General features: G+C 32.1%; 1 protein-coding gene across 2 annotated transcripts in view; it reads right to left on the bottom strand.

The window, feature by feature from the left end:
- The window catches only part of COL11A1 (collagen type XI alpha 1 chain), a 206312-nt gene that overhangs the window by 31946 nt on the left and 159253 nt on the right, over positions 1-15113 (bottom strand). For both annotated transcript variants that reach the window (XM_004481221.4, XM_058303110.2), the window contains 7 exons: positions 13479-13532; positions 12232-12285; positions 6985-7038; positions 6262-6369; positions 5938-5991; positions 4952-5005; positions 3865-3918 (listed from right to left, as the gene is read on the bottom strand). In XM_004481221.4, the coding sequence (XP_004481278.2) occupies positions 3865-3918; positions 4952-5005; positions 5938-5991; positions 6262-6369; positions 6985-7038; positions 12232-12285; positions 13479-13532 (432 nt within the window). The remainder of the gene's footprint in view (positions 1-3864; positions 3919-4951; positions 5006-5937; positions 5992-6261; positions 6370-6984; positions 7039-12231; positions 12286-13478; positions 13533-15113) is intronic.

Below are 15113 nucleotides of genomic sequence, written 5' to 3'. Positions count from 1 at the left end.
AACACTATACGTATTTTTGTTTAACATTAGTTTTTGAGGGTTCATTTTCATTGCCATACAGTTTTTTAGTTAATGAATATACCTGAATTAGTGGTTGTAGCAATCCCTTTGTTTCTTGAAAACATCCTTTGTAACACTTCCTATGTCAGTTTTCTAAATTTTGGTAAAATGATGGAAATAGTTATCTTCATGGGCTCTTTACATGCATTTCCTAATTTTTACAGATAACTTTTTATGCATTTGTGGGTCACTTTTGTCAAATGCCTTTCATATCTTTTCCTGATTTTTTACTGGATTGTTTGAGCTTTTCATTTTAATTTGTAGGAAATATTTAGATATACCGGAAAATCATTCTTCTAAGTTTTATCTATGTTGGAAATATTTATTTCTTATAATTGGGTATTTTCTTTTCAATATCTTTTCATTTGGATAAACAGACACTCTTAATTTTGGTGTATTTGACACATCAATCTTTTCATTTCTAGTCACACTCATGTGATTAGAATTTATGTTTAGAGGTCATAAAGTTATTTTCCAATAATTCATACAAAAGTATTAAAAGTTTCCTTTCACATTAAAGATTGCCATCTAACTGGAATTGAATTTTGTAAATGGAGAGAGGTAAGATCCAATTTCATTTTTTTCTTATAATCAATTGTCTCAGCGCAACTTATTAGTCTGTTTTTTATCCATTGATCTGCAATGTCCATTTTGTTGTAAATGAAATTTCTATATATTCACGGGCCTTTTCTGGGCTCTCTGTTCAATTCCATTGGTCTATATAGTTAATTCTGTTCCATTATAACTATGCTAACACATTACATTCATTCCTTAATTTTTTTCCATCTCATTGACTCTTTAAACCTATTTTTGTTTTTAATTCATCAAGATGTATTTCTCTTTTTTATCAAGAATGTTGATTGTATTGTCTAATTAGAAATGCTGGCCTAAACGGGACCAACATGAGTTTTCTATTCTTTTACTTATCTGATATTTAAATGTATGAGAGAAATTTACCAATTGCTTTTTAATTTGCCACAACTGCTTAATATTAAATTTTAGATTGAAAACAGACATTCATTTAGTTTCAAGTTCTTAAAGCAATAACAAGTAGCTAATACTTTCTGAGTGCTCCTTAAGTTCTCATTAATACACTAAATATTTCAAGTACCTACTATCTCTCTCTTAAAAAATACATTATTTTCATCTTATAATCATTCTCTTTATATTGAAAGAAATTACAAATCAATTGGTTTTCTTAAGTTACACCACATTTAAATAGCAGATATAGAGCTCAAACCCAAGTGTGAATGAATGAGAAGGCAAATATGTGGGCTTTCCAGTACATGACACTACCTCAGTACTGTAGAATAGAAGTATAAGTTAATCTTTATATTTGTTCCTATCTTTCCATGACATTTTCTTAATTATAGAATTACGTGTAGACCTTTCTAGAAATCTGTTTGAGTTATCCATTAAAATTATAATTTTTGGTAATCATCCATCCCAAATTATTCAACACAAAACATTTTAAAAACCTCTGCTATTAAAAAAATGGAACACTTGTTATATTGTATCAGCAGATTTAAAAGTAGTCAATCTGAATTTAAATATTTTGAAAGTTTACAGTTGTGCCAGTTGTCTCAATATTACCTACTTGCTCCACATATATACGTTTTCGCATGGTAGCCTGACAGTTTTAAAATTATATTTTTCTCTATAAAATATATTTTTAAATATATTTCTAAATTTTTGGTCATATTGTTAACACAAAAGAAGCATGGAATAAATTGATCCACACCTATGTTTCCTAATTTTTTTCTGTTACATATTTCCACTGATACTCTAATAAATTGTTTTCATTCACTTACTTTTTTAAAAATTTCAAAATCATTCACTGGTTTTCAAAATAAATAATTCACATGAATCACCATTGTATGACTAAAGAAATGAATTCATTCCCTTTCCAAAATTCTGTCACCAACTTAAAAGTATTCACTTCAAATATTAAATGGTGATTAATTGAAAAAAGATTGCAAAACTGAGCAATTTGTTGAAAATATATTTTTTAATTGAAACTAAACCAGATAACATTTGCTGAGAGTGTGCCTTGAGTAAAGGAATGAGCTGTAAAGCTGCCAATTTATATAAATATACAAACGTTCATGATTATTTCTACAAATAGAATTTGATGTAGCCTATCCTCTAGTGGCTACCATACCTTGAAGGGAGGTGAAATTTCATCTGTATATAAAGTAACATAATTTAAACCCATGTAATGATCATACTTGTGCTCATAAATATTAAATAACCATTTCATAACTAAAGAACTAACACTTTAAACAGTTTCTATACCAATATTTACTTTGGTATTCCTCATATTATTTTTTATATTACATTTTCAGCACAACCCTATGAGGTAAGTAGAACCTCTCTAAAAAACAGAGCCAGCAAGTATGTTGCCAAAGGTAACACATAGGTAAATAAGTGGAACCGCTGGGTTAAGAGCCTAGTCTGAATTTCATTGCCCTATTAACCACTACATTGTATAGGATCTCATGATTTCAGTTTGGAGGAATTTTTTTTTAATGGTTTCATGTTTTCTTCAGTAAAGATGTCAATGCATTCTCAAGGATATTTTATAGGATTTCTGCCCATAGCACCAAATAAGATTATGATTTATCTTCCAGAAGTTCAGAAATAACAGAATAGATTATTGAAGGGCACTCAGGCAGCATGTAGCAATAGGCAACAGATCTCAGTAAAAGAGAAATCTTGCTCTCTTTGTAAATACTACCTAAGAATAACTGTCTACTGGTTGTTTGGGGATAAATTAATTTTTTTAAGACCATGCTTTGGGTCTACACACTAAAGAATATATTTAATATAATATAAGGTAAAAAGTCACTTGATCAATGAAGTAAAATTGTATTCAGAGAAAGTATTTACTATTAACAAAATTCATTTATGGTGAAGAGAAATATTTGCTTATATATATTGACTCAAATTTATATTGTTCAAAGTCAGAACCGAAGTCCTTATATACCCTATGTTCAATATAAAAAGTCTCCCTAAAATAAAACTAACATTGGAATCAACAGTGGCTCCCACTTTTCTGTGCCTCTTGCATACTGACAGGAGGATTGGCCTAAGAAACACATTTTGATATTTACTACATATTTTGTTCATGGATAAATTGTAAAATATAATAAAGGAAGCACACAGAACATTGTAAATCAATATACGTGTTGCAAGAGACATGCCAGTAGAGATTGTTTCATTAGGAAAATAGTGCAACAGTAAGAAAAGGAGGAGGGTAAAGTTAAGCTCCTAAGGTGTACTTCAGTCAGTACTTTAAACAAGTTCTCTATTTATATTTTTCTATAGTCCTCTGGTGAAATTGGGCCATTGTTTCTAAGGCAGAAAAAGTCTGACAAATAAAGCAGGCTTACAATATATACTGATTCCTGAGCTCATTCTTTTGATGCTGCATTCAAGTTTTTTCAATTTTGTAATCTTTCTTTGGGTGTTTTATCTCTCATCCTCCCGTAACATGCTATGAATTGATGTTCAGGTAAGAGCTGGAGTCTATCAGTGTTTGCAGGGACAACTAATTACAGAGAAGGAGGAAACTCAATGAGTAGAGATTCTTTTGCATATTCTCATTATGACAGTGAAATGGTTAAATCTAGTCTCATTTAGCAAGAATTTTGACACTTTTAAGAATTGAATCATTTTCTAGGATTTAGGATTTTTTTCAGTAATCCTTATAACATGCTGCCAACAATTTAGATATATTCTATTAATTTATACATATGGTAGATAATGAATAGATGCTTTAAAAAAGTAACTTAAGAAACTTACTCTTTTCCCAGGAGGACCTGGTGGGCCGGCCTCACCAGATGGACCAGGAGGACCCTATAAATTGTGAAAAATGCATTTTAAGGAATTGGGTATTATTTTAAGGTCAACAACATTTTTTTTTCAAAATTTGGACTGAAACCAGCCTTCTTTCTTCATTTTCCTATGTCTATCTTTCCTGGAAAATCTAAATCTTATTTTATATACATAAACCTCTTTTAGAGCTGGTAAATTCATATGGAAAACTTTCTTTATAGCTAGAAGAAAGTGAATCAAATTCACTCTATGCCATAAAACCATGTTCCTTTTAAAAGTGCTGACTTATATCTGGCAAGCATCCCAATAGACATAGTAATTAATAGAATCATATGGTTAATAGTTTTACTCACCTTACATAAATTTAAGAAACCATATAGTTATTACCTCTTAATTTCTTCTTATGTAACATTAATATTTTTATCTCAAAGTGTAGGCATCATTCTGGAATGTGAACAAGTCTTATCTATACACAATGAGCTTAAATCTATTTGACTGAAAATATCCTGTAGGGATGGCTCTAGAAACAAAATTAGATTATAGGTGCAGTTTGTCTTTGGTTTTACTTAATTTGCTGATGTTCCTTACATCCTCTTTAAATAAGCATATTTGGCCAAATCATGCTGCTGTGCAATTAGCTAATAAAAAAAGTCATACACTATGCAGATCTCATTTAGGTGAGTAATTAAAGTAATTCACGCTAATATATATAGGCTAATAACCTGGCTTTCTTCCACTCAAACATATTTGTGCCTTCCAATTAATTTTTCATTTAATACAAATAGATAGATAATTGAGGTTGATACGGTATGACAAAATGATAGGTATGCTATGACTACGTTTTTTATTATGAAGGCTTTGCTTACATTTCTTAAGGTCCTTCAGTCTGAAACATTCTCTTCCTGTAAGACTATCAACTGGAATTCAAATATTGCAGATAATCCTTTTAGTAATGTATGTGGGCTTTCGAAATGCTCATCCTTTCCAATTATTTCTTTAAAATTGTCTTGAAACTATGTAAAGATTAAATAAAATAGTAAGAGTTCTTACTTACCGGTTGACCAGGATCTCCATCTTCACCCTTGTCACCACCAACACCATCTTGACCCTATTAAGGGCCACAGGAGATGAACCCAGAGATTTGTTACTACTGATTAACTTTTATCAGATATAAAAAAGATAAGGTAGACTATCTGAGCAGGTTCTTGAGACAAACTATTATAAGACGGTTAAATAACATAATGATATTCTCCCAGGTTATTTTATAGATTGTGGGGACTCTCACCCTCTCCATAGAGATTTGACAAATTACGACAGTAGCAGATTTATAATACTATCTATTTTAGTGGAGGGAAATTTAGGTTGTATATATCATACCAGAGTAAAAATTTAAAAACAAACATAGGACTATTCAACACAAAGAGTGAACCTTAGTGTAAACTATGGCCTCCAGCTAATCAAATAATAATAATAATATTATTACTTCATCAGTTATACCAAGGTACCACACTAAGGAAAAGGGAGAGTAGTAGGGATAACTGTGTGTTTGGAGCAGGAGTATAAGAGAATTCTGTATTTTCTTCATGATTTTTCTGTAAGTCTACAACTTCTCTAAGAAACATACACTATAAATATACTTTATATAAGAAAAAGAAGAGGATGTAATGAGCAGTCTAAGCCAGTGTACCCTTCCTCTATGTACAAAGGAGTTACACAGTTGAGATAGGATTTGCATTCTAGAAGAGAATGAGAGAGAAGCAAAGGGCCTGCAACTTTGAACTAAGAATAATGCTGCCACTTAGATCATTTATGTTTGTACAATCCAGCAAAATGTATAAAACTCACCCAAATAAAGAGAATAATCATGTCCTAAGTCTTATAGAGTCCATGCAATTGTTGTGACTTTGGTTTATGGGTTTTTTTTTTTTCTTTGACTTTTAGGGATCTAATTGAAGTAATTAATCATTTTATTTCATTATTAACAAAAGAGACTATGGGAACATTTGAAAAAACATTCCTGTCTTTTCCCATGATACTTACTGCAGGGCCAGGTTCCCCAGAAGGACCAGGATCTCCAGGAAAACCAACAGGTCCCTAGAATGAGGGTTTTTTTAAAAAGGAAAAGACATAACTTAAAAATGGATTTTGGTTAAGTCAAGATATTCTGATGTTTAAGAGGTGAAAGTCATTGCAGAAAATCACGTGAGAATGTTTTACTTCTCATGTTTTAAAAGAAACAAATTGAGGATGCTTATGAATATACGAAATGGTGAAATGTCAGTTTCACCAGCTGTGGCCCTCCCTGAAAAGCTCCAAAGAGAGTTTGGCATAGACGTCACTTTAAAGGGGAACAAGCTCACTTACCGGGTTACCCTTAGGGCCATCGTCACCTGGTGGCCCCTTTGCACCTGGAGGTCCTGCAGCACCAGGAGGGCCTGCTTCTCCTTTCTCTCCTCTCTCTCCTTTGGGGCCCTACACAATGTAAGAAAGATGGTGATTGTTTGACAAGCTTTAAATCAGAGTTTCTCAGCCTTGGCACTGATGACATTGGGGCCAGATAATTCTCTGCTATGAGGGGGCTACCCTGTGCATTATAGGATGTTTAGCAACATCCTGGCCTCTCTACCAGCTAGAGGCCAGTAACCCATGCTCCCCCAGTTTGGCAATCAAAAATAACTTCAAGAATTAACAAATTTTTTGGAAGGGCAAATTCACTCCTGGTTTAAACCAATCTATGTTAGAATGATATTAACTAACACCATTCATAAGTATTTATTTGATGTGGCATGATTTGTTTCTTTCTTTCATGGACGGCCCACCAAGGAGAATGTATGCAATAAATGGTTTGTGGTTTTAATGCTCTCAGTTATGCAACTGTGACTTTTAGTCAGTTTGTGAATAAAAATATTCAGAAGATATGCAAAGATAGTAAACAATAGGGTACTATATTTGCAATTATTCTTAATGGGTTGGAAAAGGAAAGCAAACAAGTGAATTAGACCTAAGAGCTAAGTGACATATTTGAAATGGTCTTCAAGTAACCCCTGAATCAGTCACACTCTATATTAACAATAAGAATCCACTTACCCCTGGGCCTGCTTCCCCAGGAGGCCCTGGGTTCCCTGCTTCTCCAGGTTCACCCTGTAAAGAAAAGAATAAATGAGCATTAGAGCATAGAAATGATGTTTTACACGTATAAAATAAAACAGTCTTCAATTACGGCCTTGCAATTTTAGACTAGCCCTTAAGTCATTATATTGTTTAAAAGACACTGGGGAACTTTAAGAAGAAGGAACATTATGTGTTCCTAAGCTCAGTATGTTTATTTCTCAGGTGAAGTTTCAGTATATATGTTTGGTACTAGAATTTTCACTGATTAGTTAATAGCACATTAACCCAATAGGTTACTCTCTCCACAAAACAACACATAAGAGACATTGGCATGTTTTCCAACAAATTTTTTGAATTTGTACTGTATCAATATTCATAATATAATCATGTTTATTGAATTAAACAAATTCAGCTTGATTTTTATTAAAATATGAATTCACCTTCTCTTTACTATAACAGATAATAAATAATTACTAGTACTAGGACTTTTCTAGAATATGTTTGTGGAGGTCTAAAGAATATGGACAAAATGCTCTATATCTATACTTGTAAGAAGGTACTGCTTTTGTAAGAAGGTACTGATTTTAAAAAGATCTATACATTGTAAGATAGCTTAAGACACTTGCAATACTAATTAAAATTGGTCTTTGAGGATATACATGTTATCAATTTGATAACCTTTGTCATTCGTCTTCTTAGCTATGGCTGGCCATTTTCTAACTCAGGGGACTAATAAACAAATCTCCAAGACTGGTAACCTGTAGTTATGAAAATATGCTGCTTTCTCACACATAGAAATGCATAAGCATATAACATCTTATTCGAATAATAATTCAAGTGTAAAAATAGAATAGATTCCGAAAACATGTTTGCACTCAAAATCAGTAGTACAAGCAATTATGAAACCAGTGGTACTTACAATTCTAAAATGAGTGGTACTAATAATTCTGAAATGGAAACTGCTCTTCTAAATTGAAAAATAAATAATGTGTGGCCTGAATTTTTTTTCATTTTTAACTCTTTTATTTCTAACAGATGTTATAGACCTGGAATAAAGACTGTGCTGCTCCAAAATTTGTTTGAAATTTATCATATTAAACATAAACATAACTCAGGGGTAGAGACTATTTTGTGCACATAGTTTTTCTGCACATAAAATACAGACATATTTTAACTTCCTGAATTTTCCTCATAATAGTCTAAGACATCAAGAATAGTCTACAAATTGATTAGTATATAGTATTATTACTTGTAAATTATCTCCCTCAAAATGAAGAGTAAATATTTCCAGTATTTTGGAAAAAGAATACAATAAATATTGTATTTATGTTATTTACATAGTGGTGAAACATTCAGCTATCTCAGCAGCATGGAATGGTATATAAGTATTATTTTCACGAGCTCTTATATCTTTTAAGTAAAACTATGCATTTGGTTATTCAACTGAATTCTAAACTATCCACAGTAAGTGCTTTATATGATGTATATCTACTATTAATTTAGCATTACAGGAAATCTGTGTACAAAATGTTTTCTTTTTTTACCACTTTAATCCATGGTGATGTCATAGAAAATTAGAACAGAGAAGAAATAGCAACATTTCAATCACCCTATTTATGTTTTGTTTTTCCCTGTTCATCTTCCAACTACCAGTTAAATTTAAGGAGATTCAGAAAAAGTTATTTCCATTTTTATTGTTTTTTAATGGGAGAAAGATAGCTGGGAAAAAGAAGGGAATAAATCATTGTCAAAATCTGATGAAGAGCAGTTAACTACAGTCATTTCTTTTTAAGAATAGTGCATTAATACTCATTTGTCCAAAAATACATATGAAAATTACCTGTTTGCATATTAGAGTGTCCAATAAAATAGCAACTATGTCAGATGAAATTAATATTATCAGAATCTCACATTTCAAATCTTTTAGAAGATAGGGCAGATATTAAATAAATTGAAAATCAAATATTTCAGAATAATTATACTTGAAACTGTATTATGTAAATTAAGTCTGCATCACTAGTATCATTAAGACTATGCTATATTCATTCTGAAGAAGAATAATTGACATAAAAATAATATACACTGTGTGACAGAGCACTGGAATATGAAGGCAGAGCTATATTATAACATTATTATTACATATTTTGTAATTGTTTTATTCCATTCTATGACACACTTGTTCAGGTCAAAGTTTGCTTCATAAGGGACAAATTATTCTGTATGTCCAAAATACAAAAGTGATGTAAAGCAAATATACATTACATGGATACTACTTGGTTAAATATATTTTAGCCAAGTGCAGAATGACTAAAGGATATTTGTTATGTTCTTTTTTTGTTGTTGAATTTGGGGCTGGGGATACATTTTCCACAATGGGAATGGGGATGCAATCATTCTGAATCAAACTGATGACAGAAATCTGTAATCCACAGCAAATGATAATATTACAAAGATTTTAAAGGAAAATTTAAGATGAGAACTCTATTTCTACCTTGCCCTCTGTTAATAGAAAATGCCAAAACAAAATAGAGCAAAATAAAATTCATTTGTTTTTCAGTATAATAAATCTAGAAGCAGATACATTTTAAATGTAAAAGAACCAATTCACCAACCTTGCTTGATTGTATCATTCTCAGAAGCCTCAAATTTTACAAAGTGTGACTACTTTAATAGGTAGACATTCAAGGAATATATACAATTTCTTTCACTGCATAATATTTTATGGTGTGAAATTTAACGATCCCCTTAAGACTGGTAACTAATTTATTTTTCAAAACAAAGCAAATATAAAGGCTTTAATCAAAATGGAAACAGTATGGAAAAGGAGTTTCCCAAAACTCCAAACATCTGGCATCCATGTCTATCTTCAGGAGTAACATAAAACAAAAGCATTAAAGAAACCGAAGTATTAAAAACCGTTTCCTGTACATGCAAAGGCTTTATGAAACAAATATGATGAAGTGAAAAGGCTATTAAAAGGTTTTGCTATTTGTTACATGGAGAAAATTAAACCTAAGAGAATAGTTCTCAGGATTCTCTACTCAGTAGTGATGCAAAGGGAATGGAAAAAGGTGTGTGATGTCATCTGTCTAATACAGTTAAACCATCAGACACAGAGTTGTCTTATGCTACTCATTGTGTGGAACTGATCTCAAAGAAAAATGTTCTCAATTCCAATCCCAGCCCAACCACACCATAGCAAAATATAACTTTAAAATTAAGTATGTTGGGAGTGGACTTGGCCCAATGAATAGGGCGTTCGCCTACCACGTGGAAGGTCCGTGGTTCAAACCCCAGACCTCCTTGACCCATGTGGGGCTGGCCCATGGGCAGTGCTGATGCGCTCAGGGAGTGCCATGTCATGCAGGGGTGTCCCTGCGTAGGGGAGCCCCACATGCAAGGAGTGCATCACATAAGGAGAGCCGGCCAGCCTGAAAGAAAGTGCAGCCTGCCCAGGAATGGCGCTGCACACATGGAGAGCTGACAGCAAGATGACACAACAAAAAGAAACACAGAGTCCTGGTGCGCTGATAAGGATAGAAGAGGTCACAGAAGAGCACACAGCAAATGGACACAGAGAACAGACAAGTGGAGGGGAGGGAAGGGGAGAAAAATAAATAAATAAATAAATAAAATTAAGACTGTGAAAAAGATATTCATTAGAAGAAACAAAAACTTTCTGCAGTAACAACTAGATATAAACTTTTAAAATTTTCTAAATCGGCAATGACTAAATTATTTTGAATACTTAAATATATAGGATAAATTGTAATCAATATAAAAGAATGGGGGAGTCAAAGGGAAGTAAACATCAGAATGATACATTTTAGGAGATGTTTCCTTTTCTGAGGGTTAAATCCTCTAATTAAAATAAATTTAAGTACAAGATATAGTATATTAAAAAAGACTAGAGAAATACAGTATTTTTAAGATTAGTTTTAAGAATACACATCTGATATTCATTAGTAACTGGCAAATTTAGGAAATTTTTACATGTTTTTTGCTGCATAATATTTTATGGTATGAATTTTTATTATATTCTCAAAACCGGTAAATCATTTATTTTTTTTTAAGCAAAGCAAATATAAATAATGATTTCCTTGAACATTCTAATAAGTAAGGATGACTGCATAAGAAATCAGAGAAGCATTTTGACATTTTCATAAAAAGGAACTGTAAATTTATTAAATTAAATCATGTTCATGAAAAAAGAAGCTACTCTGAGCCCTCATGTTATGGCATGTGTCAATCATTTTAAAATATACCAAAGACAGGTCAAATTATTAGCACCGAGAGGTAAAGATTGTACAACACATGGGCTTTATAACACATTGACACTTGTGGTGGAAGATGGAGTGTTTTAATAGAACAAATACAAGAACTTTCTCTCATTAACAGTAACAAATATATAATATTAATACAAGGTGTTAACAGTAGGGTGGGTTACGGGAAAATACACAGAATGTAAGAGATGGACTATAGTTAATAGGAATATTTTGGTGATGCTCTTTCATAGTTTGTAACAAACGTTTCACAATGCAAGGTGTTGGTGGAGGGGTGATATATGGAACCCCTGTATGATGTTATGCATGTTTGCTTTGTAAGTTCACAACATTTACTATGTACTTATTGTTTATGCATGTTCCCGTATGAATGATATACTTCAATAATTTTTAAATAAAAAATTAAGTCAAAATATGACCAAAGTAATGATTAATTTTCATATGGTTTGAGATTTCCTTTTTTCCCTTCTAAGTCAGTTATATCAATGGATCTCTCCTCTTGTCAGGAATAAGCAATAGAGAGACACTAAGTCAAGTCAGATATACATGTGTTGGAGTGGATCCTGGCCTTTGTTGCTTGCTAATGACAAAACTTTGATGCAATTACTGAAATTCTCTAAGCCTCAGCTTCCTCAACTTAAAAACATGAAACATAATGATACAAAAATTATGAGGTGGTTGTGATGATTCAAATGATATAGTTCATGAATATAATTATACACAGTACCTGGAATAATGAATGACATCTTAAAGTAATTTTAACCTCATTCTTTCACTACTGAGCAGATTAGTATACGGCACATGTTAAAAAGTGAAGATAGAAAAATACAAGTTAAATTCTTAGAAGAAAATAATCTTAGAAGCATTTCAAACATTAGCCAATATTATAAAAAGTCCATAATTCTTGCTGGTTCAAACTGTGATTCACTAAGCTACTTACCTTTTCACCAACACCCCCAACTGAACCAATGGACCCTGAAGGTCCTTGTGGGCCCTGCAGTACAGAAAAAGTAATAATAGTTATCTTTTTATTCCTGTAACAAAATAAAAGTTCATTAGATACATATTTGCTTTTTTTTAAGACATAGAGAAATATATGCAAGAATATTCTGAGTCATTTGAAGTCTGGGACAAACTACGCTCTTTGTTGAATTCCCAAATTTACTGAGTAGCAAATAATTGAAGTTATTACAGTGATTTAAAAATTCACCAGTATTTTGAAGATAAAATAAGAGACTTTCCAGCTCCAGTCATGCCAGTTGACACCTGGGACATAATTTCAATCTTTCTGCCCATGTACTTGTCATAATTTTATAGAGTGTGCAGTGGATTAAAAATATGACTCAAGAATTATACCATTTATGCCATATCACAGCCTTTCCATTATTTAAGAGAAATTGAAACCTAAATGTTCTTTTAGATCAGTAACTGGTGTGTTTTACCCAGTTTGGGTCTTCCAGAATTGCAAGAAGGCTTAACAGAAGAGCAACAAAGAAGGGCCAGAAGAATGAGATTTTAGTCTTCTTTATCGTGAAAAGGTGAAGTCAGAAAGAGGGATATGCTCAAAGCCATTCATTCAGGTTTACAGTTAGAAATATGGCATTGCATTTTGAAATCCTATAATGGAACGAGGAGACAATTTTCAAGCTTAGTAGAAGCAACGGAAAGGAAACATTTTATAAAATAAGAGGTACATTTATCATTCATGTCATGCTGTAATATATTTTATAGACTGAAAACATAAAATATAAAGCTTTTACATAAAAGCCACTGATGGCAGATGAATAAACAAAGGATTTTGGAGTACAGATGGAGGCCAACTACAGACCTTCTCTTCCTGCCATTGACAGTTAGAGAGCTTACATTTGAACAATTCAGCAACTATTTATTGGATAGCTGTTATACACAAACATATTGATCTGAAAATGCAGTTTACTATATAATACAGCTAAAATTTCTCACTAATCAATAAATATGTATTTGTTGGCTTGTTCCTACAAAGCCAGTTTCTTTCCCCGTAAGTGAAAGGGGAGTGTGCAGATGATCCTTGACCTGGTTTCCATCTACCTCTAACACGGGACAACAGAGTAATTATTATCTTCATTGTAACTCAGACAGCTTCTACCCTTAAGCAACACAGACACCTACACAGCTTCAAAATAGTTAAACATATTTCCCAATTCTTACATCAGCTCCATTGGGACCTTGAGGGCCTCTTGGGCCTGGAGGACCAGGTGGACCCTGTAGGAGACAAATAATAATTTTTATGAAGACCAAACTCAATGAATTTCTAACATTTTCATTTTGTGATGAAGAAAATTTTAAAAAAGCATAACCTGAAAAATCATAGTGAGTGAAGCCTATCAAAGTTACATGCCATTCTTTCAGGAAAAAAACATTGTTTAACCACTGACCCTTTAAACATAGCTATGGGGAACTTCAGGACTGCAAGAGAAACAATTTGATTAGAAAAAGTGTCATAAAGGTCTATGGCTACTCTCTGGTACACTGTACTCATAACACAACCAGAAATACATGCTAGAATAGGAGGGAAACTTAAAATTGGAACAAGAAATGAATAGATTTAGAACTCAACTCAAAATGTTTTTTGTTTTTTGATTACTTGTATATTTGGTTTAATAGCAACTGTCATGTTCTTTGTATTAGAATCACAAATAATAACTAGTTGTCCTCCTAAAACAAATTTTCTCTCTCCTGGTTGTGCATTAAAATCACCAGTGGGCACATTTTATAAATTACTGGTGGTCACAGGCTACCCTCTATGTTCCTAATAATTTAGTATATAGTGAATTCCAGGGCATTAGTACTCTTTTTAAAGGTCACAGTTTATTTTTTTTTTTTGCCATGGTTGAAAAGTGTCTCTACTATTAGCTATTACCATAAGGTCGAAGAGAATGTATCAATGCTTCAGATAACAACCACAATCATATCTAGAAAAGTATGTGCCATTTATCTGATGCTGCTTGGAAGTATGAATCAATTATTTGAATCAGCAATGTTTATTATGCATACCTTGCATTTAAGTTTTACTCTGATGATATGAATGTTTAAACAAATTTAATAGATCTGTACTTGGTACTTGAGAATAAAATCTAACGTGAACACGTAAAAATATCAAAATATATATTCTGAAGGAAGCAAAAATTGGGCATAATGTTTACTGAAGGGAAGGAGCAAGTAGGAAATATACTAACTACATTTCAGTATTGATTTCAATTACCTTGGCTAATTAATTCCTTATCTAAGGCAGTGCTTAATAAACAAATATAAATATTTCAAATTTTTGGTTGAGGAATTGGCCCTATCCTTAGAGCAGAAAATCAGAATTAATAAATACAAATAATTATAAGTCACAGTATTCTGATTAAGACATAATTCCTAATTAAATTAAAAATATGTTTAAAATATTACAATTAAGAATTTAATACTGTGTTTAAATTTGTTCATTATTAAATCCTGGATGAATATTATGCATTCATTACCTATTCCACATTAAAGCCTGAAGATTATATCCAAGAAATAACTAATGCATACAAATTTATTATATACATTTCAATAATATGAACAAATAGAAATGAATAATATATAATAATATGCAGGCTAGTGAATACTGCTTTACATGCATGCACGTAAGTCCAAAGTGTGAAAGAAAAGATAGATATTCAAGATGAGACTTCAGTGGTTACAGATGGCAACTGGGCAGTGGGGGAAGGAAGTGTCAACCTGGGAAGTATCGTAGCTGTAGGACTACTCTGTGCATACTAATAAACCTGAAGAAAAATAATAATAATGTGGTTGTAC

Source organism: Dasypus novemcinctus, chromosome 9, assembly GCF_030445035.2.
Source record: "Dasypus novemcinctus isolate mDasNov1 chromosome 9, mDasNov1.1.hap2, whole genome shotgun sequence".
Lineage (NCBI taxonomy): Eukaryota > Metazoa > Chordata > Mammalia > Cingulata > Dasypodidae > Dasypus > Dasypus novemcinctus.
The sequence above is the reverse complement of the archived record's forward strand: the minus strand, read 5'-3'. Positions and strand labels throughout refer to the sequence as shown.